Genomic DNA, 23,275 nt, shown 5'->3' on the forward strand with positions numbered 1-23,275 from the left:
GCCAGTGAGACTATGTCTCAAAAAAAAAACTTAGTAAATGCTTGTGGCTTACCATTATACATAAGCCTATGTTTGCAAGACAGTGTACCTTAAACAAAGACCAGGAATACTGTCATTTCCTGGACCCAGGAAAATTGGCCAGGCGCAGTTGCACGCGCTTGTAGTCCCAGATACTCTGGAGGCTAAGGCAGAAGAATCACTTGAGCCCCGGAGTTCAGGGCTATAGTGCGCTATGTTGATTTGGTGTTCACGCTAAGTTCCGCATCAATATGGTGACTTCTTGGGAGTGGGGGACCACCAGGTTGCCTAAGGAGGGGTGAACCTGCCTACGTTGGAAATAGAGCTGGTCAAAATTCCTGTGCTCATCAGTAGTAGAATTGCACCTGTGAATAGCCACCGCCCTCCAGCATGGGCAACATAGCAAGACCCTGCCTCTTAAGATAAAAATTGGAAAACACTGGTAGGAAAAAAAGGCTGTTTGGTCTAAATAAGTCTGGATTGGGTATAAATGACACACAACTGTCATGAATTTGAAAGTATTTCTAATTTCTTGAAAGTTTGAAAAAGTTTAAACAGAATTTTAGCTGAAAAGTCCTGAAAGACATTTGAAAAAAAACAGCAAGAACACTTAAAACTATTCAAGGTTTGGGCTGGGCACAGTGGCTTATGCCTGTAATCCCAGCACTTTGGGAGGCCAAGGCGGGCAGATCACTTGAGGCCAGGAGCTCAAGACCAGCCTGGCCAACATGGCGAAACCCCTTCTCTATTAAAAATACAAAAATTAGCCAGGCATGATGGTGCGTGCCTGTAGTCCCAGCTACTCAGGAGGCTGAGGCAGGAGAATCACTTGAAGCCAGGAGGTTGCAGTGATCCGAAATTGCACCACTGCACTCCAGCCTGGGTGACCAAGCGAGACTCTGTCTCAAAACAAAACAAAACAAAACAAAAAACTATTCAAGGTTTGGATCATTGAGGCCAAAATTATTTTGATAACAAGATGCCCTGTGTGAATGAAACTGAGTAATAGAAAGCTCATGGTCAGTAGTCATAGCTACTAGGGAGACTGAGGCAGGAGGATCACTTGAGCCTAGGAAGTTGAGGCTGCAGTGAGCTGTGATTGTGCCACTGCATTTCAGCCTGATGACACAGCAAGACCCTGTCTCAAAAAAAAAAAAAAAAAAAAAAAAGAGAAAAGAAGGAAGCCAGGCACCCCATAGACCCAGCTATTCAAGAAGCTGAGGCGGGAGGATTGCTTGAGCTTAGGAGTTCAAGTCTAGCCTAGGCAACATAGTGAGACCCTGTCTCTTAAAAATATACATATAATTTTTAAAAATTCTTTTATTTTTACATAAATGGAAACAGGGTCTCACTGTGTTGGCCAGGATGGTCTTCAACTCCTGGACTTAGGTGATCTCCCTGCCTTGGCCTCTCAAAGTGCTGGGATTACAGGCGTGAGCCACCGTGTCTAACCAAAAATAAATTTTTAAAAGTGTTTTTGGCCAGACGTGGTGCCTGTAATCCCAACACTTCGGGAGGCCGAGGCGAGTGGATCACTTGAGGTCAGGAGTTCGAGACCACCCTGACCAACATGGTGAAACCCTGTCTCTATTAAAAATACAACATTAGCCAGGCGTGGTGACACATGCCTGTAGTCCCAGCTACTTGGGAGGCTGAGTGAGTAGAATCCCTTGAACCCGGGAAGCGGAGGTTGCAGTGATCCGAAATCACACCATTGCACCCCAGCCTGGGCAACACGAGCAAAACTCCATCTAAAAAAAAAAAAAAAAAAAAAGTGAAGAAACTAGATCTGAAGCCTTAATTTTCTCCCCTATAAACAGGACTTAACGATACTGTCAGCTATCTTATTACCGCAAAGATTTAAAGAGAGACTATTGATACACGTGCTTTGTGCTTTTACCTTAAAGCACTACACAAATAGAAGGAGTTTCAGGACTGTCCCTTAAGGGTTTACTCTATTAACCATTTTCGAGTCCTTAAATTCCCTAGGAGAAGCAATTAAGAACCAGGCATCAGTAGAGTATGTTGAATTAAAAGGTTCTACAGCTGTATTTTGAGGCCCGGAAGAGACACAAACAGGACTTTCTATGGCTAGGCAGAGCAGGAGTCACCAGTTAGGAAAAATCCCCAGGGTCAGAAACCACCTCCCTGCCAAATTTGCCCTGCTGCCTGTTTTTGTATGGCCCACAAGCTAAGAATCATTTTGGTATTTTTAAATGGTTGAAAAAAATGGGCCGGGCACAGTGGCTCATGCCTGTAATTCCAGCACTTTGGGAGGCTGAGGTGGGAGAACTGCTTGAGCCCAGTAGTTCAGGACCAGCCTGGGCAATACAGTGAGACCTTGTCTCTACAAAAAAAATTTTTTTAATTAGCTGGGTGTGGTGACCTGCACCTGTGGTCCCAGCTACTTGGGAGGCTGAGGCAGGAGGATGGCTTGAGCCCTGGAGGTCAAAACTGCAGTGAGCTATGATTGCACCCCACCCCCGCACTCTACCCTGGGCAACAAAGCAAGATCCTGTCTCAAAAAAAAAAAAAAAAAAAAAAATTTAAAACTTTAGTGACACAAGTCTGATTGGAACACAGCTGCGCCCATTTGTTTACTTATTGTCTATGGCTGCTTTGTGCTGCTACAGTAGAGAAGCTGCAACAGAGATGATAGGGCCTGCAAAGCCTAACATATTTATCATCTACTTCTGTAGAGAAAAAGTTTGCCCAACCCTCTACTAAAGCTAAAGAGGAGTCTCATTTTGTGATGAAAGAGGCAGGCAACCAATAGTCAACAGTAAGGAGGAGAGGAATGTAGCGATGGGAGAGAGGAAGGGTGACCTTGTTCCAGGGGAGATGATCTCTGCCTGTCTCATCAAGGGGAGGGCCTTTTAGCCTAGGGATCCCAGGGGTACAGTCTGCTCCTTTTTTTATAATCCCACCCTCTTTCCCCCAGTTTCTTTTCCTTTTCACTCAAAGTTCAGTGGAGCTATCTCAAGAGATTCAGGTAAGGCTCAGAAGAGTACAGCACACAAACATGCCGACCCAACCTAGCCTTCCTCCCCCAGCACAGGGCTCTTCCCAGGCCTCTCAGCACAGCTCTCCAGTGCTCACAGGAGAAATGCTCTGCTCTGGCCAGCTTCCAGCCAACTCTGCACCTCCCCTTCAGCTGGCAGAGCTGATGGCTCCCTGGCATCTGACTGCCATATCTCGTGCATACCTTGTTTTGGACTAATCTTATACATTCCTCCCTCAAATCCTTTCTTCCTTCAGACTCAGCCTTGAAACACCCTCTTCTTGAGTTTTCCCAGTCTCCTAGGTCAGGAAGCCCAAAAGTCAGATTCAGGGTTTATGCTGGCTACTTTGAGGTTAACCCAAACTTTTTCTGTCTCTTGTTGACAGACTTAGACTTAGGTACTTTCCTGAGGCTTTCTACTTCCTTTAGACGGTGTCTCTGCCCTTTAAAGCTGACAGCTCTTCATCACCTACCTGTGGCAAACCACCTCTACTTGAAACACACACCTCCCCAAACCATAATTTCTACGGTAGCATGATTCTCCATGGTTCAAAGAGAGGAGAGGGCTTCCTGGGTCAGTTTACTCTGGTGGGGAAGATGCTAACATGAAGTCTCTATTTGTAAACCTGGGGACAAGGGGAGAGCAAGGAATGAGAGAGGGTCTGGCTGGAGAGAATCTGGAGGGAGGCTCTCCTGGCATCTTGTTCTCTCTACACCCCCCCACCCTCCATGTCCATCTAGAGTCTTCCACCAGAGCTCTTTTCTTACAGGTTTCCTGGGAGAAGGTGGCTTAAGGCTGAGACACTTATGCCCTGGGCCAGCCACTGGATTCCTGTGCTCTGCTTCACTCCTAGTTACCAGAAAGGTGGAATCTGGATGAGTGGAGGTGAGGAGAAGGTTCAAACTCTCCACCAGACCCACGCTGCAGCTGTGAGCACCTGCTTACAGGGAGGCCTGGGGGTTGGGGAAGTCCAGGAGCTAAATTTAGTCCAAAAGCTGCAACTTAAATTGGGTGGGTATTTACCCTGGGGAAGCTGGGAGGGGGAGGGGAGAGGAATCCTGACCCAGCTGAACTTGTGAGAGCACAGATCACCCCTAGTGTCACTGATACTCAAACCACAACCCCCTCCCCCAGCACACCCTCAGAAAGGAGGCATCCTCAACAATTTGCAGGCCTTTTGCATGCTTGATCTCTCTTGTGCATATCAAGTTTGTTCTTATCACCACCCCACCCTCATCTCAATTCTCAGGGGTCCAGTTCCTCTGAGTCCTTCCCTAAATTCCCACTACTGCACCAAACCCAGGGGCCCTCCCCACATTCCTCTGCCCTCAGGCTGCAGCTTCTGCTCTCCCAAGTCCCTCCAGAGGGTTTCAGAGGTCAGCGAACAGGTGTCTGGCCACACTACTCCCCTCTACGGGGCCAAGAAAAGGGATTGCTTGGGGTCGGGTTCCCTTTCCTGAGAACTTCCACATTGACCCCATAATGACCTCAGTGACCAGAGGAAGGAATCCTTAGGGGCTGCACTGAGTCCTAGCTCTAAAATAAGAGGGGAAAGGGAGCAGACCCCCAGATGAGAGCCCACCTCCTGAGAGGTCAGAGGCTGGAGGCCGAGAGGGAGCTCATGGGCGGGCAGAAAGAGAAATGGGGTGCTGAAGCCGGGGAGCCCTGCGAGGGGCTGCGACCGCACCTCCACCTGCGATTGGTTCTCAGGCTCAGGGCAAACGCCAAACCTGCCCAGCAACAGCCCTGAGCAGAGGGAGGGGAGCTTCGGGGAAGTCAGCTGAGCCGGCACCGCCCAGCTCTGGGCTTCCAGGAATCGCTGGGAGGGCCCCAGCCTCCACCCCACCCCTCCCTGGGTCTCAGGACTCTGCCTTCGGCCTTCTATACCGACTGGGCGGGCTCGGATCCCGTTTCCCTGGCCCCCCACATCTGTGATTCCCTGCTGAGGCCTCTTTAGGCTCAGCAGAGACGTTGGAACTGGGCTTTCCTTGTGGCCCCCTTTCCTCGCTCCCTGCCCTGGGCTGACGTCAGTTTTATCTTCCTTCTCCATTCCCTTTTGCCTCCTTCCCCACTCGCTCTCCTCTTAAGATGTCCAAATTCTTCCTTCTCGGCCACTTTCAACCCAGAGAAAGCCCGAGTCCCAAAGCAACAGGAAGATGTGCGGGGGACCGCGAGTGTGGGGACATCCTGCCGCCTCGGGCAACTCTGTCGTCCCCCACAGGGTTCAGGTGCTCAGAAAACAGCAGCCACTGAGTTCACTGTTTCCGCAGGCCCCGTATTCCCGGCCGTGCTCAGCTGGGCTTGTGGAGTCGCGAGCGGGGGCGCTCCTGCGGCACCGCCCCTCCTGGGCAGCCCGGCTTCCAGGAGAGACTCGGCCTCAGTCTCCGAATGGCAGGGGTCTGGGAGAGGATGTGATGGCAAAGCCCTGCCCCTCTCAGGCCGCCTCTAGCAAGTTCTCTACCTTGAGAGAAGCGAGTAGGAGGAGGAAGGAGGCCAGGCTGAGCCATCTCTAAGGAATGTGGCTTTGGCAGGACATCCAGTGCTGCCCCGCTCCTCCCTCAGCCCCGCCCAGGGCCCCGGAGCCGGGCCGGGCTCCTCCTCCTCCAGGGGAAGGGCTCGGGGCAGGAATCCCTTCCCTTTCCCCACCCCAGGAGAAGCCCCAGAGCGTAGGGAAATGCGTACGGCAGAAAGAGAGACAGAAGGCAGGGCTAGAGAAAGGGAACAGGAAAAAAGAGCTTCGACAAGCCAACTGCCCTTCGCTCAGGCCCCAGCGGAAAGGCGCAGATACCCGGAGACTTCCCAGAGAGACTCGACCCACCAAAAAGCGCACCGCGGCCGCGCAGCCCTTCCTTCAGCTCTGGAACCCAGCGCCCCACACCTAAAATGGGAGAACTGGTGACCTCTAGTGGCCCATGACCAGCCTGCAGGGCCTGGGGCTGGCGGGGATTCTCTGACCCAAACTCTCCTGGGCTCTAATGCTGTTCCCCTGCCCACCCTACCTTCTGCCTTCACACTGCTGAGGGGTCCGTAGCCGACAAGGAAGAGCTCATTTCTCATTTGTCATGACCATCTTTAATAAAAAATAAATTAGTTCTGGGTGGGAACCATATCAGGAGGCAGGGAGTGGGGCTAGGGGCTGGGCGGGGTTGGGGGGGGAGCGCATGCTCACATTTCTCTTTTTCACCCTCTGCCCAGCTGGGCCTTGCTCTGGAGAGGCAGTCTCTTTCCTCCTGCCTTCCTGGGTAAGGCAGGATTGGCAGTGGCTGACCCCAGCCCTAGCTAATTAGGGAGGCAGGGGCAGAGATACTAGGCAAATGAGAAGGGGTCAGAGACACAGGGCAGCTTAGAAGATGTGAGGTCTGAACATGAGAAATGAGGCTTAGGGCACAAAACTGGAGTTGGTGGGGAGACCACACTCTAAGTAGCTCAGATTAGCAAGGAACTGCAGACTTGCTTTCCTCTCCACCTAGGAAAGTCTCAGGGAAACAGGTCGTGTCCTTCTCAGTCTGTGTAACCTCTTTTTGAAAAGTGATACACGTTTGAGCACACACATATCCATGCAGTCCCAAAAGCACACCTGAGGCATATGTGCACACACCCATCACACCACCACATGGGCCTGACCACAGCCCTGAAAGTCACTTTCTGTCAGTCACCTTGCCACCCTCTGTCACCTGGAGGACATCCCTGCTGAGACTGGGACAGGCTGGAGAGCCAGGGGGTTCAGAGTGGGCCGATCAATGGGTGACCGATGGTGGCACAGAAAACCGTGAAGGTGCCCCGGACCCCTTTCAGGAGGGATCCTGGGGAGACCGCTCCAGGACATGTGCGCAAGAGCGGCAACAGGTGGCTGTGTAGTAGGGGTAGACGCAGAGCCGGGCCTGTACCACCAGGGGGCAATGTGGAGAGCTGTCCTTGCATTGATCATCTGGGGACAGAGGAGACCAGTGGGCACAAGAGAGTCACCAGGACCCACCCGTCCGGGAATGGGTGTGCTGCCCATTCCCACTGGTCCTTTCTCATCTCCTCCCATACTTCAGCTAATCCACTGTATTGGGGATTGGGGAGAGGGGGCTCTTTACCAGGGCGCTGGCTGCAGGGTTGGCTGTTACAGGGGCGCTTCCTGGAGGGCCGCAGTTGAGGAGGGCATCGGGTGCTGAGGGTCTGGTTGGTGCTCAGGCACTGGACCTCCCGTGTCTGCGTTCCCCCTTGGCAGGAGCGAGAACACTGGGGCGACCCCAGCCATCATATCAGACCTTTGCCAGGCCTGGGATTCTCCTTAACCCCTGGCTGCCACCTGTCTCCCCAAAAGGTGGTGGTGGGGACCCTCCAAGGACATTGTGAAATCCCAAATGGAGAGGGCCCATCTTTCCTCCAAGTCTATAAGAAGTAGGACAGTGGTAACGCTTGGCTGGGCTTATTCTGGGGCACAGAGAGACCTGGAGGGGGTACAGCGAGAGGAGCTCCCCTCCCCTAGGGGCCCAGGCTGAGCAGGACAGGACAGCGCAGCCAGGCACTCACTGGGCTCCAGGGCGTGGAAAACCATCGATCCTGGCAGGCCTGCCCTTGACAGGGCTGCAGGGCGGGGGGCCTGGGGAGGTGAGAACAGTTGCTTGGAGAAGTCACATTGAACTCCGTCCCCAGTTTGGATACACAGATGATGTCTCTACGCTGTGTGCCAGAGCCACATTCGGAGGAGCACTAGTGTAGGGGGAGGGCAGGGTGATGAAGGGAGGGGAGGACAGAGAGCACCCCAAGTGCCCACAAGGAATCCCACTGGGACTGGCACCCCCTTCCTGCTCTCAGCAGGCGCTCAGCTTACCTCACCCCAGGGCCCCGTGTACCAGCGCCAAGTTCTCTCACAGGGCCCCAGGCTGCAGGCGCGCATGTCAGGGGGCCGGCTTCCTGTTGGACAGCTCTGCCCAGTTCCTGCTCCTGCTTCCCCCTGGCCTGGCCCGAGGGCTGCCCCACTCCCAAGGCAGACCACAGAGCGCCGCTGGATTCCCGTCCCACACTCGGCTGAGCACTGCGGAGGAGGAGAGCGGCCTGTGTGAGGGGCCTGCTGGTGACTGGCACAAGGGACAGTAGGGGGTCAGGGAGGGATGCATCCTGGGTCCGAATCCTGGGTGGGTGGGAATGTCCCCGGGTACCAGGCCTGGACGAGGAATCCTAGCCGGGCCCCTCATGGAATTTGTTCTCACTTATCTCTGAGTTCCCAGGGTCAGGCATATAGCAGGTGCTTGATCAATACAAGTTTATTGAGCTGTGCTGGAAAGGCTGAGGTGTCCTGGGCATGGTTACCCAGGATGCAGGACATGGCTGGGGGTTCCGGGCTCACCTTGGAGCTCCAGTCGCTGTGGAACCAGGCGGTAGTACAGGGCCCCATGTCACAGGCCTCTCTGCTGGGGGGCTGCGGGGGGCCTGACGCACACTCCTGCTCGCTCACTTCATCACCATTGTTCCCAACACAGCGAACCTGCCGGCTTCTCTGGCCCCGGCCGCACCGCACGGAGCACTGAGGGGGCGAGGGGAATCCAGGGAGCTGGGCTTCCCAGACCTTCTCAGCCAGCTTCCAGCTCTAGGCTTCAGAACCAGGCTCTGCCTTCGATCCCCAGCCCAGCAGTCACATGGCTTCGTGGGCTGAGGAGGAGGCTGAGCCCTAGGGCCCTGGGCCCCCAGTCCCTGGTTCAGTCCCTTATCTGACTTCTATATTGGGGGTCCATATGAAACCCTGTTTGTAAATAGTTTCTGCTGATGAAAAAGAAGTTGAAAAACCACTGCTGTTGTTCACCTGTGCCCATTCCCCTCCCCAGCACCTCCTTGCCTGGGCAAACTCACCTGGCTCCAAGGAGAGCCAACTTCCCAATGGCCACAGAGGCGCAGCTGGCAAGACTGGGTGATGTTGGGCCGGGGGAGATGTCCACAGCGCTCCGGGGGCACCGAGGAGCCACCCCCCCCAAATTCCTGCCGGCACTGCAGCTGGCGGTGCTGGGTGCCGGGGCCACAGGAGCGGCTGCAGGATGTCCACTCGCCAGCCTCCCAGCTGCAGGCACCAGCAGGGCAGGGAAGAGGCGGAGACATAGATGAGATGTGTGGGGCTGCCGTGGCAGCGGAGATGGAAGACACACTGGACGTGGGGGCCTCAGAGGAGAGTGTGAGTTTGGAGTCTGGGTTCCTGGGGGGCTCAGCCTGCCATGGCTTTCTTGCTGCCTACCGAATGTCTGCCTTTCTAATCTAATGTTGTCTCTCTGCAGCCAGGAGATGTTGCGTTGAGTGCAGAGTTCAGGTAAGATTCTGGGGGCAACTGCTGTGTTTCCAGTACCCTAACCCTCCCCGTGGGCTCCCCCATACTCACTATGGGGGGCATGGGGTGCCGTGGCAGGGTTCAGGGGAGGCTGGGGGCCTGGCACCCGCGGCACAGCTGCGTTCATCCAGTTCCTCTCCCGACTCACGGGAGATGCAGAGGAAAATGGGGCGCCAGACACCTGAGTGGGTGAGAAGGCAGCCAGGGAGGCAGGAGGCTAGAGCCCGAGCTCAGTGGTGTCCCAGACGCAGGGTCGGGCGTGGCCCCACAATCCGGGATGCGGGAGTGTCAGTTGGGGGGTTTGGACCGAGATGCGGGGAACGCACTGCGATGTCTCACCTTTCCCGCAGGACGCTGAGCATGCAGAGTGTCCCACTCGTTTCCAGTACGCAGCTGGAGACCCCAGGGGTGTCCTGGGATGGGGCGGGGCGGGCATCTGGGGGATCCGCACCTGACGCTGGAGGGTGCCTGGGGTCCGGGCTGGGCGGGGTGCCGGAGCAAGTGGGGGCTCCACCCTCAGAATCTCTGTGCAGGGGAGCAGGTGAATCAGATGCCACCCCACTGCCCCGAGCCAGCCCTGCAGCCTCTCCCTCCTCCTTCCAAATGCAGGGGTCAGAGTCTTACCCGGCTGAAGCTGGGGGACAGGGGGCTCTGGGGTGGGGTTCTCAAGGATTGGAGGAGGTGAAGAGATGACATACTGATAAAAAACGCCTGGGTTTTCCTCCTGAAAGATCATCTGGGGCGAAGAGAAGATAATGAATATGTGCGGGTGGCCGGAAGAGGATGCCACCAGCTCTCTCTCCCATCTTGACAACCACAGCTCTGCCCTTAGAGGGAACAGCCTCCCTCCCCAGCATTCAGCTGCCCCTGGCCCCAGGCTCACATAGACATCCACAGGCTGGGTGGTGGGGCCTTCAGCCGACAGACTCTCCCCTTTGCCCTCCTCCCTGGGAGGACGGTTATATCGAAAGACGGTCCCGCCGGCCCTGTAGGACCCAGGGGGATCCACAGCCCAGTTCCCATTGATGATGGACCGGCCCCCAGGGCCACGAAGTGCTGCGGGTCAGAGGTGAGAGATCGGGAAATTCCAGGGTGATAATACCTTCCTCCTCCCACACCGTGTCCTTAGCCTATAGAAGCTCCCACCAGAACCTAAGATCCCCCCAAGCCCTCTCAGCTTCCTCACTCCTTCCACGAGGGGAGGGGCTAGGCCCTGGACTTCCCCCTGTTTGGCTTGCTCACTGCTCTGAGTGGGGGTATGGAGGGCCGAACAGAGACGGAAGTGGAAGGGGAGGCAGCTGGGTGCTCACCCAGGTAGTTGGAGCTAGGCCGGAGCTGGGCAATCTGGAGCCGCGAGGCTCCCGCTGGAATCCACAAGATCTTCTGATAGCCCAGGGGGCCGCCTCGGTCAGTGAGGTTCCCCGAAACAAGGCGACAGGTAGAATCATCACCCCCACAGACTCCACAGCCATCAGGACGCCTGCCAGAGCCAAGGATCCCATCACAGCCGGGGCTCTGGAGAGAGTGAGGTGAGGCAGCGGCCACAGAACGCCAGACACCACCTCAACCCCACCCCGGTCCCCTCGGGAGCCTCAGCTCACTACCCTGCTTTTTGTGCCACAAGTGAGAGCACAAAAACAGCCCCACCATCCCCAGCCAGACCCAGGGACACGGACAGGCGCCCAATCAGATCCTTCAGGCTCTGCTCAGCGCAGCTTGGCAGGTGAGAATTCTCCCTCGGTGATCTCAGTATGGTGTTTTGTTGTTGAATTGAGACTGTGCAAATACGTGTGTGTGCATGTGTGCATGTGTTCATGCATGCGTGTCTACATGTGTGTGCATGTGTGTCTGCATACGTGTGTGTGCATGTGTTCGTGCACGTGTGCACATGTGCATGCATGTGTCTGCATGTGTGTGTGCATGTGCATGTGTGTGCATATGTGTGTGTGTGCATGTGTGTGTGCATGTGTCTGTGTGCATATGCGTGTGTGTATGTGCTTGCATGTGTGCATGTGTTCATACATATGTGTGTGTGTACATGTGTATGCATATGGGGGCATGTGTGTGTCTGTGTGCATATGCATGTGTGTGCACACACACACACACACACTGTCTTCCCTCACCAGACAGCGTCCAGCCACACAGATGTCAGGGGCTCCAGGCTGACACAGGGTCCCATCCTGGACCTTTTCGGTGTGACGGACATAGAAGCGGAAGCCACGGGGCCGGCAGTTCAGTTCACAGCGCTGGGAGCCCTGGACTAAGGGACAGGGTAGAAGGGTGGTTAGTGGGCTCCCTGGTGGGAGGTTAGCTGAGAGAGGCCCCAGAGGGGGCACCTTGAGGTTGCCCAGGTCACTGTGGATGAAGGAAATGTGACAACAGCATAAGCTGAGGTGGTCAGGGCCGGGCGCAGTGGCTCATGCCTGTAATCCCAGCACTCTGGGAGGCCGAGGTGGGTGCATCATTAGGTCAGGAGTTCAAGACCAGCCTGGCCAACATGGTGAAACCCCGTCTCCACTACAGATACAAAAATTAACCAGGCGTGGTGGCACATGCCTGTAGTCCCAGCTACTCGGGAGGCTGAGGCAGGAGAATCGCTTGAACCCAGGAAGCAGAGGTTGCAGTGAGCTGAGATCGTGCCACTGTACTCCAGCCTGGGCGACAGAGTGAGACTCTGTCTCAGAAAAAAAAAAAAAAAAGGTGGTCAGGTCAGTTGAGGTCACCGAGACCATCAAGGGGACTCAACTGAGAGAGGAGCAATCCCTGATGCCCATGATTCTGTGTGTTCAGAGCTCTTGAGTGCTTATCCTGGTGTCAAGTTAACACAGGCCTAAAATGAAGCGGATGGTAACCTGGGAGCAACCGATACGATAGTGCCCAGGATGCGTGGCACACCCCCACCTGGCTGTCACGGCTGGACAGGATCTCTCCCACCATGGCCCTCTTGTGTCACAGCCTCCTGACCCCCAGTGATGGCCTTCCCAGGGGAGTCCGGACAAAGCGTGTCTCCCACACCTCCTCCTCCCACCCCGACCCTTCTGCAGACCACTCACCACCTGTGCTGTCTCCTGACCCAGCCCCAGGGAGAAGAAAGAAGGCATGGCGCAGGGGAAGCAGAGGGGCTGGAAGTCATTCAGGGCTGGGAGTAAGCAGGTATCTCCTCTCCCCTTCATCCCCAATTCCAAGCCACCACTGCCCAGGGGTGAGCAAGAAACCTCACCTTCAGTGAAGGGCTCCCACTGATACAGCTGGCCCATGAATTCCTGGGAGTTAAAGGCTGCGCACTGCAGGGCCCGGGGGTCTGGCTGCTCAGGGGGGCAGGGCTGCGGTGAGGGGTACAAAGGAGTCAGAGCTGGGGAGCAAAATGAGGGTAGGGTCAGGGCTGAACCTGGGGAGCAGGTGGGAGGCTCAGGTCAGCGGAAGAGCTCCAAGACCCCTGCCCTGAGGTGGTCAGATGCCTAGGCCCTTCTCCCTCAGCTGCCAAGCGGAAGCTGAGGACCCAGCTTCAGGGCAGGGAAGCCACACTGGAGGTCGGGGTTGGGAGAGGAGGCCCGAGGAGACTCACCGCTTGGCTGCAGGCTCTTAGCTGTTCACTCTCCCCAGAACATCTTGGGATAGGGCTACTGGGAGCAAAGAGGCTCCAGAGGGAGCTGGCATGGGGGCCGTTGCTCAGCAGGGGCAGCCAGGCGCCCGGGTGCTGAGGGTCAGGCTCCAGGCGGGGCCAGTGAGGAGTCCCCCCAGTTCCCCAAGGCCCCTGGCCCTGCTGGCCTCGGCCCCGAGGGACCGAAGGAAAAGGATCAGGACGTCTCCCTGCTACCTGGGGACTGGCCCAACCCTGGGAACTTGGCCTTCGTGGCTGAGGGGATGCACGGAAGAAGCCACCTTCTCCTAAGGAGTGCGTGGGTGAGGGGGGCTCTGTGCCAGAGGCCTGGGCTCTGGGGTGATGCCGTAGGGGGGCAGGCCTGGTTCTGGGGGCCACCTCTGTCTGAGCAGTTTCAGGGCTTAGAGGTTCTGCTGGGGGGGATGGGGTGTGGACAGACAGTTCTGTGGGAGGGAGCTCAGTTTGGGGGCTGCCGTTGGCGGAGAATGGCTCTGCTCTTGGAGTAGGGGATGGAATAGGCTCTTCCCCTCTAGAAGAGATCAGGGACAGCTCAGATCTGGGTGGCCTCCGAGGGTGCCTGCGGTTCCGGTGCAGTGGCAATGCAAAGGGCACTCTCCCATAACCGAACATTCCTGGCTTGATGGGGTCTCGAAGCCGGGACCTGAGAAGGTGTTTCAGATGTGGGGGCACAGCTCTGACCACCTCTGACCCTGTTTCCCCAGTTTACTTCCTGGCACCAAAGACAAGCCCTCTGAAGCCACCCGTGCTCCCCTTTCCTTCATGCTAAGCCCCCACCTTGCCCAAGGCCTACCTCTTACACCCAGGCCTCTCACCTCCTGGCCGCTCGAATCTCCTGGGTCTCCTCTCTCCCTAGGTGGGAAGCGGGACCTCGAAGTGGGCCACCCCTTCCCCGAGACTGTGTCCTGTACAAGGGGAGGGTTTCTGGAGAAGTCTGGGGTCTGGGACCCTGGCCCCGGGGGAGGAGGGCTTCTGGATGTCTTGGGGGCCGGGGAGGGAGGAGCAGACTCGGGCGGAGCTGCACTGTAGGGAGCTGACATGTCCGGCTCCTGCGCTGCACCCCCACCCCGCAGGGCTGGGAGCAAGAGGCCCACTGGACCCAAGGTCCCCAGACACCTTCGGGGCCCTGGCCCTCCTCTGTAGGTGTCTGAAGAGAGTGTCCGGACAACACCTATATAGAGAAAAAGGTCAGACAGAATTGGAAGGATTAGAGGGAACTGTCCAGAGTGTCCATGTAGACCAACACTGAGGCTCACGGAGTCGCTACCAGTCCAAGGTCACATTCAGCAGCAGAGGGAGAACTACACCTCGGCCTCTTGGTGTTATGAGGCAAGGAACTGGGGAGTTGGCAGGGGAGGTGGGTGGGCTGTGGGGAATGGAGGCGTGGCCTGGAGAGATGGGGTGGGAGCCTAGGGGGAGATGAAAGGGTGGCAGGCAGGCTGCAGCTGCTCACTTGTCCAGAACTCACCTCCTGATCCAAGCAGAGCTGAGGGAGGGACAGAAGCAGCAGCAGATACAGCCAGGGCCTGCAAACCAAAGGCCAGGGGAGGGACGTCAGACTGGAGCCAGAGGGGGTGTTGCAACACTGCCCTCCGCCCCCAGCCAGCTCCCATATCCTGACTACCAACTTCTCAGAAAGCAGAAGTTACTCATCACTTCCCCTGCCCCTCCCAGTGGTCCCCTTTCCCTCACTTCCAGACACAGAGCCATCCCAGCACCTCCCCTTTTCCTCCCCCCCAACCCGTGGCCCCTTCTCTCACCTGCCAGTCCAGCTCTCCATCGCTCCCCCTCTACTGCCCCAGGGGAAGGCAGGAGCGGACTGGTCACAAAAACTACGCAGGCATCTGGGTGTGGAGGGTGCTCTCTGCAGGGACAGAAGCCTGGTGGTTACCTCTCCAGTGTCCAGAGAGCTTGGGGCTGGGAGGACAGCTCAGAGAATATGGAGGAGGGGGTGAAACTGGCCCATCCCTTTAGGATCCTCAGGGTGGGAGCAGGGAGGATCACTGCCTTGTCCATCTGTAGAGGCTACATGGTCAGGGGCTGACCTCAGCCTTCCAACTAAGGCTCAGTCCCCACCTCTGGGCCCTGTAGGGGCTTCTTAGCTCCTCCCCAAATCCTACCTAGGGACTGTTTCTAGGCTGGCTCAGGCACAGACAAAAGGCTTTTTTTTTTTTTTTTTTTTTTGAGATGGAGATCTCACTCTGTCATCCAGGCTGGAGGGCAGTGGTGCCACCAAAGCTCATTGCAGCCTCAAACTCACAGGCTCTCCTTCTTCCTCAGCCTCCTGAGTAGGTGGGACTACATGCGTGCACCACCACACCCAGCTAATTTTGGTATTTTTTGGTGGAGATGGGATCCAGCTAAATTGCACAGGCTGGTCTCGAACTCCAGGCCTCAAGCACTTCTCCTGCCTTGGCATCCCAAAGTGCTGGGATGACAGGTGTGAGCCACCGCACCCAGCCAGAGGACTCCTTCTAAAATGGTTGTCATCTGCTCCCACTCCTGCCCTCCCAGAGGTGCCTAGAAAGTAGAGGAGGAAGGCTCCACTGAGGATGCGCCAGACACTCTCTCTGAGGACCCACCAGAAGCCCCTTCCTTGGGTCTTCCAGACACAAGACCTTCCCCAGTTATCTCTCTGTCCTACTTGCCTCCCGGCTTTCTCTTCCCTTCTTAGATAAGCTCTTTAGGGAACATCCAGGCACATCTCAGACACTTTTTGGCCAAGGGATAAGCTAAATGGGTTGACGGTTTAATCTCTAGAGAAGAAGCCGGCAATGTAACACCCACTCTGGGTGCCAGCATCCGGAGTTGGTTCAGTGAGGGCTTGTTTCCTGTGCATCTCTACCAGCTGGGGAAGCGGGAAGGAGAGGTGCAGCCGGGGCTGCCTCATGCCCCAGCCACAGGCCTCTCATTCTGAAGAGCCGGGAAGTCCATCTGAAGTTCAGCTTTGAACACTGGAGAAGTGAGGCTTGGAAGCCACCCCAGCCACCAAGCCTGACTCTCTTTGCCCCCTTCTTCTCACTTTGAGTCCTTCCCACCCCTGCTCCTCATCCCACTCTTAGTTCTGCTTTCCAGGAAAAAAAAAAATCTGTTTCTGTTGGATCTGAAAGGCACCCGGGAGAGGAATCCAGGGAGCCCTCGCATTGCTGAGGTGGGCCAGCTCTGGGGCAGAAAATGACCAAGAGAAGGGTAGGAATGTGCCTGGGGGCAGACACCCAGCCCCACTGCCCTCCCTGAGACCTAGGGTTCGGAATTTGAGGGAGGGGTCAGAGTGGCTGAGCCAGAGCGGGCGCCTCAGCGATTGGGGTTGGGGTGGGGGTTGCCGATGGCCACTCCTTCCCCTGGCTGGGCCAGCCACTAAGGTCAGCAACTCCACCCTGACTGAACGGAGGAGGCCAGGATCTCCAGAGAAGGGCCCATGTTCCACCCAAGTCTTCAGGCTCTGCCTGACTCTTGTTACTCCAGCTGAGGGAAGAAGAAATGGGGTGATAGTCACTGCCTGCCCCTTCTCTGATGCCGACCCCTCTTCATGCCCTCTCTGCCTCTGCTTCTCTCTGCCACCGAGATCTCTTCTCGCCGCCCCTCTCCACGGGTCTACCCAGTACACATAATCCCGTCCCGAGCTGGGTTTGGCTTTGGCAGTCCCCTGGAGAAGTGAGGGGTGGGGGTGACGTGAGCTCCCGGGGCCCGGGCCAGGCCTGGCTCCCTCTCTGGAAAAGTCCCACCCCACCCTCCCCTGCGCAGCCCGGCAGGGGCCCATGCCCCCTCCTCTGCAGAAACACACGCACATTTATGCTTCTCACCCCTTTCCATGTCCCTCATTTGGTGTCGTTCCCGGCCCAGGACGAGGAAAGGAGAGGTCAGAGGTGGTCACTCTGGTGCCAGAGTAGACCCTGGTCTGGACAAACGCGGGCTCCTCCTGGCCACACCTCTCCACACTGCCCAGTGAAGACCAAGGAACAGAGACCTGCGCAGGGCTCACCCCTTCACCCCCAGGTCTCCCTGCTGGAGAGTGGTTGGACCCTGTGTTTCTGGGCCTAGCCATGGAGAATCCCTGTCCTGAGTCCGAATTCCCGGGCCCTCACAGAGCCCTCCACTCCTGGGTCTGGCAGGCCACCCCAACAGGTGTCTTTCTTTTTTGTCAACCTCTTCTGCCATCGGGCTGAGCTGGATCAAGGGCACCCACCTGCGTCCCTCGCGGCGACCCTGTCCTCCAAGTTCAGGAGTGCAGTGGGGGGCACACCGTCCGAGAGCACCCTCCTAGAGAGAGGGCAGGAGGCGCCGGCCGCGCGGGGAGGTCGTGGGTCTGTTTTCCAACTTTACTATGTGACTTAGGAGGAATTTTGGTTCACTCCCCGCCCGGGTGATGGGGCCAGAGTTCCACGGGATCAGACTCCCTCCCCAGGAATTCGACCCCAGGGGCTGGAAGATTGTCCGAGGCCACCGGAGCTGGGTCCAGGGTCGTGGCGGGGTCGCGACCGCACAGCGCAGGGAGAGGGGACGACGCGGGCGCGCGGGGCGGTCGGTCTAACGGGACCCGGGAGAGGGGCGGCCGGGGCCGGGGTCCCGGGGAGGTCTCTACCTGCTCTGCGAGCCCCCGGTGGCCCGTTAACCCTTCTGCGCCCAGGCGCTCTCTCCAGGCAACCTCGCTCCGCGGCGGCCACTGGGGCCCCTGAGCCGCGCTCCGGTCACGGCCGCCTCGGCCGCGACTCCGCCCTCGCGCCCGCCCCCGCCCAGCCCCGCCCGCCACGCGCCCCAGCCCGCGCCCCTCGGCGGCCCCGGGGTGGGGCCGGTCTGCCTCGCAGCCCCACTCGCCAGGACCACCCACCCCGGGCTGCGCGCCGGGCGCCCCCCGACGGCTGCGTGAGCTGAAGCCCGGGCTGGCCCAGCCGGGGTCGGAGGCTGCAGTCGCTCCCGGGCGCTGTCCTCGTGCCCGGCCGAGACTAGGGACTTAAGCAGCCCGGGCTGGCCCAGCCGGGGTCGGAGGCTGCAGTCGCTCCCGGGCGCTGTCCTCGTGCCCGGCTGAGACTAGGGACTTAAGCAACCCGGGCCTCCGAGCGGCTCGGGTGAGCGGTGCGAACACGGCGCGGCGCGGCACAGGCGGGGCAGCCTCCAGGGGCGCCTGGAGCGAGGCGGCCTGGGAGAGCCGCTGGTCCGGGAGGGAAGCGCCCTGGACGGAGGTACCCGCGGCCCCCGATCCGCGTGGGTCCAGGCTCTCCCCTCCACGCAGCCTCCCCTGCAAACTCAGTCACTCCTGCCTCTCCCGTGTTGGGCAGTGGTGGTTCAGATTGCTGGGACTTCTATGAGCTTCGGTTTTTTTCCTCAGTAAGGTTTTACACTCGGGACTCAGCGAAAGGACAGCGTGCTGACTTCTGAGTCAGACTGATCTGGATTTGAATCTCAGCTCCAGCTCTTGCCAGCTATGTGGTCTTCGACGAATACTTCCACCCCTGTGTGGTGCAGTTTGCTCATCTGCAAAATGGGACTAATCTAATATATATGATGGACTTGGATATGTCTCTTTATCCATTTATACATGGAAGAATGCACCCCAAACTCAGTAGTATTGGTGACATCTGGGGAGGGATGCAGGGTTGGGGGAGGACTGAAAAAGGCTTTTGCTTTTTACTCTGCGTTATGTTTATTATTATTATTATTTTTTTTTTTTTTTTTTTTGAGACGGAGTCTCACTCTGTCGTCCAGGCTGGAGTGCAGTGGTGCTATCTTGGCTCACTGCAAGCTCCGCCTCCCAGGTTCACGCCATTCTCCTGCCCTAGCCTCCTGAGTAGCTGGGACTACAGGCGTCTGCCACCACGCCCGGCTAATTTTTTGTATTTTTAGTAGAGACGGGGTTTCATCGTGTTAGCCAGAATGGTCTCGATCTCCTGACCTCGTGATCCGTCCGCCTCGGCCTCCCAAAGTGCTGGGATTACAGGCGTGAGCCACCGCACCCAGCTATGTAATGCTATTTTTGTGAATTTTTTTAACCACAAGAGCAATCCATCTATTAGTTTTATCTTTTTTTTTTTCTTTTTTTTTTTGAGATGGAGTTTCACTCTTGTTGCCCAGGCTGGAGTGCAGTGGCGCGATCTCGGCTCACTGCAACCTCCGTCTCCCAGGTTCAAATGATTCTCCTGCCTCAGCCTCCCAAGTAGCTGGGATTAGAGGCATGCGCCACCATGCCTGGCTTATTTTATATTTTTTAGTAGAGACGGGGTTTCTCCATGTTAGTCAGGCTAGTCTCGAACTCCCGACCTCAAGTGATCCTCCTGCCTCGGCCTCCCAAAGTTCTGGGATTATAGGCGTGAGCCACCGCGCCTGGCTATTATTTATTATAAATAAATAATATATGTAAGATGGGCATGGTGGTGAAAGCCTGTAGTCCTAGCTACTCAGGAGGCTGAGCGGGGAGGATTGCTTGAGCCCAGGAGTTTGAGGCTGCAGTGAACTATGATCGTGCCACTGCACTCCAGCCCCTGCGACAGAGAGAGACCTCGTCTCAAAAAATAAACACGTAAATAAATAAAATATGTAAAATGGCTGGCATAGAGTAGATAATAAATGGTCACTGCTATTTTTATATTTTACTTTTTTTTTTTTGAGAAGGAGTCTTGTCCTGTCACCCAGGCTGGAGTGCAATTGCGCCATCTCAGCTCACTGCAACCTCTGCCTCCTGGGTTCAAGCCATTCTCCTGCCTCAGCCTCCTGAGTAGGTGGGATTGCAGGCACGAGCCACCACGCCTGGCTAATTTTTTGTATCTTTAGTAGAGATGGGGGGGTTTCACCATGTTGGCCAGGCTGGTCTCGAACTCCTGACCTCATGATCCGTCCGCCTCAGCCTCCCAAAGTGCTGGGATTACAGACATGAGCCACTGCGCCCGGCCTGTATTTTTACTTTCTATTTACTGACGCGTTGTATTTTGTTGGGTCTACTCAGTGTTTTAAAGGTTTTTGTTTGTTTGTTTTTTGTTTTTAAGACAGGCTAGTTTCAAACTCCTGGGCTCAAGAAATCCTCCTTCCTTGGGCTCCTAAAATGCCGGGATTACATGTGTGAGCCACTGGGCCCAACCTAAAGGCACATTTTTTTTTTTTTTAAATAACTTGTCAATACGTATTTTAAAACCTGGATATTTTAAAATTTCTCTTGAAAAACTAAAACACAAAAATAGAAGCTCTAACAACATTGTCCTGCATCCTCACAAAATATCAGAGGTCTTTGGTTCCCCACCTGTCATTTTTTGGGCGCCTTTTGCACTTGGTGTTGAAGAAGCAGCAAGAAGTCTCTGGCCTCAAGGAGTTGGGTCTGATCAGGCACAGACACGGCAGGTAATGGGGTCATGGGAAGGTTAATACTGGGCTCAGCTGAAGGAGATGTTATCTCTAAGAAGATGATGGATATGAAAACATAAAATGCTTTCAAAATGTAGGAATTGGGCCGGGCGCGGTGGCTCATGCCTGCAATCCCAGCAACTTGGGAGGCCAAGGCGGGCGGATCATCTGAGGTCAGGAGTTCAAGACCAGCCTAGCCAACATGGCAAAACCCCATCTCTACTAAAAATACAAAAATTAGCCGGGTGTGGTGGTGGGCGCTTGTAATCCCAGCTACTCAGGAGGCTGAGACAGGGAGAATTGCTTGAACCTGGCAGGCGGAGGTTGCATTGAGCTGAGATCATGCCACTGCACTCCAGCTTAGGTGACAGAGCAAGACTCTGCCTCAAAAAAATAAAGAAAAGAAAAGAAAATGTAAGAATTGTGTCCCGAGCTGGGTACAATTGCAGGCACCTGTAGTCCTGGCGATTTGGGAGGCTGAAGTGGGAGGATCACTTGAGGCCAAGAGTTCAAGTCCAGCCTGGGCAACATGGCAAGACCCCATATCTAAAAAAAAAAAAAAAAAGAAGAAGAAAAAAGAAAGGAGAAAAAGAATTGTATCATTATTTGAAATTTAACATGCATATTTTTTCTCGGTAAATCACTAAGTTCTTTCAGAATAAAGGACTATTTGTGCTACTTTGTATCATCTATACTTTTTCCTATTTTATATTAGAGTTTTGTTTTTTTGATAAGTCACTGAAACAACAACAACAACTTGAAAACACGAAGTACACCACGAAACATGAAGCGGGTCAGATTGACCTGCGCCTCTGGGAGGTGCCTCTCCTCATCCTCCATCTGAGTCCTGAGTTCCTACATGGGTTGAGAAGATAAAAGGTTAATGCCCCTCCCAGAGGGGTGGTTTATCTAGGGACTCCTGGTGACAACCTGGAGACATATTTATAGTGCTAGCTTTGAAGGGGAAGCCCCTTTCCCCAGACCTCAGAGTATGATATAGATGATGAGAAGCCCAGCCTTCTGGGCAGAGGAAGATATTTTAGGCCAGGGACCCTTCAGTCCTGGCCCAGTCACACCCCATCAGCATTCACTTATCTACAGGGAGGGAAGCTGCAGGACAGGAGTGTGGGAGGGGAGCCTGGGAGGAGAGAAAAGGTCTGCCTTTGACATTTGTAACTGCTGAGAACTGAAGGTCAGATACAGTCCTTTCCACTAAGAAATGGCTGCTGACTGAAGAGCTCATGAGATTTGCTACTGCTGTCACCTCTCATGGCTTGGTGGTCTGAAAATATTGTAGAAAGAAAAGAGTTTCCTATGCCTCAGCAACTGGTGAAATACCAGATTAAGTTTGTGGACACTGTCTCCAGGATAAAAAGTTTTTAGGCTGGGTGCGGTGTCTCACACCTGTAATCCCAGCACTTTGGGAGGCTGAGGTGAGTAGATTGCTTAAGCCCAGGAATTTGACACCAGCCTGGGCAACATAGCAAGACCCTGTCTCAAAAATAAACAAATACATAAATAATTTTTAAAAAGAAGTTTTTAAGGCCGGGCACTGTGGCTCACACCTGTAATCCCAGCACTTTGGGAGGCTGAGGTGGGCGGATTACCTGAGGTTGGGAGTCCAAGACCAGCCTGACCAACCCTGTCTCTACTAAAAATAGAAAAGTAGCCAGGCGTGGTGGCGCATGTCTGTAATCCCAGCTACTTGGGAGGCTGAGGCAGGAGAATCACTTGAATCTGGGAGGCGGAGGTTGCGGTGAGCTCAGATTGCACCATTGCTCTCCAGCCTGGGCAACAAGAGTGAAACTCCGTCTCAAAAAAAAAAAAAAAAAAGAGAAGTTTTTAAAAAGATTATGTAATAAGTAGATGTTCATCCAGCCTGTAATCCCAGCACTTTGGGAGGCCAAAGTGGGCAGATCGCTGAGGTCAGAAGTTTGAGACCAGTCTGGCCAACATGGTGAAACCCCGTCTCTACTAAAAATACAAAAATTAGCCAGGCGTGGTGGCAGGCGTCTGTAATCCCAGCTACTCGGGAGGCTGAGGCAGGAGAATTGCTTGAACCCGGGAGGCGGAGGTTGCAGTGAGCCGAGATCGTGTCATTGCACTCCAGCCTGGGTGACAGGGCGAGACTCCATCTCAGAAAAAAGAAAAGTAGATGTTCATCCAAAATTATCTCTAAAGATTGGACAGATAAGGAAAAAAAGAGGGGACAGGCTGACATTGGTCTGACTTTGAGCTCAACATACTGATTTAATAATAACAATATAGCTAACATGTATATAGCACTTACTTTGTGCCCCTGACCGGGCTGTTAGAAGAGCTTTACACACATTACCTCACTCTGTCCTCATTGTAACCCTGTGAGGTGGAGACTGTTACACCATTTACAGATTTGCAAACAAAGACACAAAGACAAATCCACTAATTTGTCTCTAATCTCTCAGCTAGAAAGTGAGAGAGCCAGGATTCTAAATTAGGTGCTGTTATTTGTATACATTGTATGCAAATAAAATTTCCAGAAATTTAGCTGAATTTACTTAATAATTTTTTCCCCTGGCAGTAGCATAAGGAAGTTTTATAAATTAAATAACATTTTGAATGAGTGCCTCATATAAGACGTTGTCCCTATTCCAAGATAATGCTGATGCTAATACCAATAATATGTACAGTTGGGGCCCAGAAATGAACATGCCGCTGTCTGTCTTTAGGTTTGTGGTCATAGCAACCATTTTCGGAAAGCCTGGTGTTTGCTTTTCTGCCTCTCCGAATCATGGTTGCTCAACTCCTTTGTTCCAAAACAGACACCCCATTCCCAATTGCTGCGCGCCAGGCTGGCTTCCAGCCGTTGAGTCCGTGTCCTGTCATGCTGTCTCCACTGTTTTGTCTCACTGATGCTGTTCTTCTGACCATTCCGCTTTGGCTTGACCCAGCCGCCCATACTAGGCAGCTGCTATGAGAGCAGCCAGTGGTGACCTGTGCTCTTCCAGGGACTGGAGGGTGAGA

At 55.0% G+C, this 23,275-nt stretch overlaps 2 protein-coding genes and 1 long non-coding RNA gene across 7 annotated transcripts; 1 reads left to right on the forward strand and 2 right to left on the reverse strand.

The window, feature by feature from the left end:
* Positions 1-1,320: 1,320 nt before the first annotated feature.
* ADAMTSL4 (ADAMTS like 4) lies at positions 1,321-17,645 on the reverse strand. Of its 5 annotated transcripts, none has more exons than XM_054670542.2 (20): positions 17,526-17,635; positions 17,130-17,249; positions 14,704-14,807; positions 14,412-14,469; positions 13,759-14,114; positions 12,890-13,586; positions 12,545-12,647; positions 11,448-11,584; positions 10,635-10,839; positions 10,208-10,380; positions 9,949-10,060; positions 9,664-9,849; positions 9,376-9,505; positions 8,859-9,063; positions 8,359-8,535; positions 7,843-8,046; positions 7,542-7,721; positions 7,103-7,247; positions 6,020-6,948; positions 1,321-1,769 (listed from the first exon to the last, which is right to left on the reverse strand). In XM_054670542.2, exons 3-19 carry the CDS (start codon positions 14,721-14,723, stop codon positions 6,812-6,814), a joined length of 3,225 nt encoding a protein of 1,074 aa, XP_054526517.1. In that variant the 5' UTR covers positions 14,724-14,807; positions 17,130-17,249; positions 17,526-17,635; the 3' UTR covers positions 1,321-1,769; positions 6,020-6,811. The 5 variants fall into 5 exon arrangements, with proteins under 5 accessions (XP_054526517.1, XP_001169261.1, XP_016781948.1 ...); XM_001169261.7 differs by having other exon boundaries at positions 17,130-17,203; positions 17,526-17,634; XM_016926459.4 differs by having other exon boundaries at positions 17,130-17,273; positions 17,526-17,634.
* Positions 10,303-12,951, forward strand: LOC104002583 (uncharacterized). Its single transcript, XR_002938915.3, has 3 exons — positions 10,303-10,393; positions 10,784-11,047; positions 11,451-12,951. It is a non-coding gene; the product is annotated as an uncharacterized LOC104002583 (long non-coding RNA).
* LOC104002588 (uncharacterized) lies at positions 16,002-16,750 on the reverse strand. The gene has a single exon (XM_016926467.4). The coding sequence runs from the start codon at positions 16,731-16,733 to the stop codon at positions 16,002-16,004; it is 732 nt and encodes a 243-aa protein (XP_016781956.1). The 5' UTR covers positions 16,734-16,750.
* Positions 17,646-23,275: the final 5,630 nt, after the last annotated feature.

The sequence above is a fragment of the Pan troglodytes genome, chromosome 1, assembly GCF_028858775.2.
Source record: "Pan troglodytes isolate AG18354 chromosome 1, NHGRI_mPanTro3-v2.0_pri, whole genome shotgun sequence".
Taxonomy (NCBI): Eukaryota; Metazoa; Chordata; class Mammalia; order Primates; family Hominidae; genus Pan; species Pan troglodytes.

Bases quoted from the DNA above. Each gene is read 5' to 3' on its own strand.
- ADAMTSL4 (XM_009430706.5), bottom strand. The intron at 14,470-14,703 runs GTGAGAGAAGGG...TTTGGTTTGCAG, and splicing joins ATGGAGAGCTGGACTGGCAG to GCCCTGGCTGTATCTGCTGC. The intron at 13,587-13,758 runs GTGAGAGGCCTG...ACACCTTCTCAG, and splicing joins GAGATTCGAGCGGCCAGGAG to GTCCCGGCTTCGAGACCCCA.
- LOC104002588 (XM_016926467.4), bottom strand. From the start codon at position 16,733: ATGTGCGTGTGTTTCTGCAGAGGAGGGGGCATGGGCCCCTGCCGGGCT.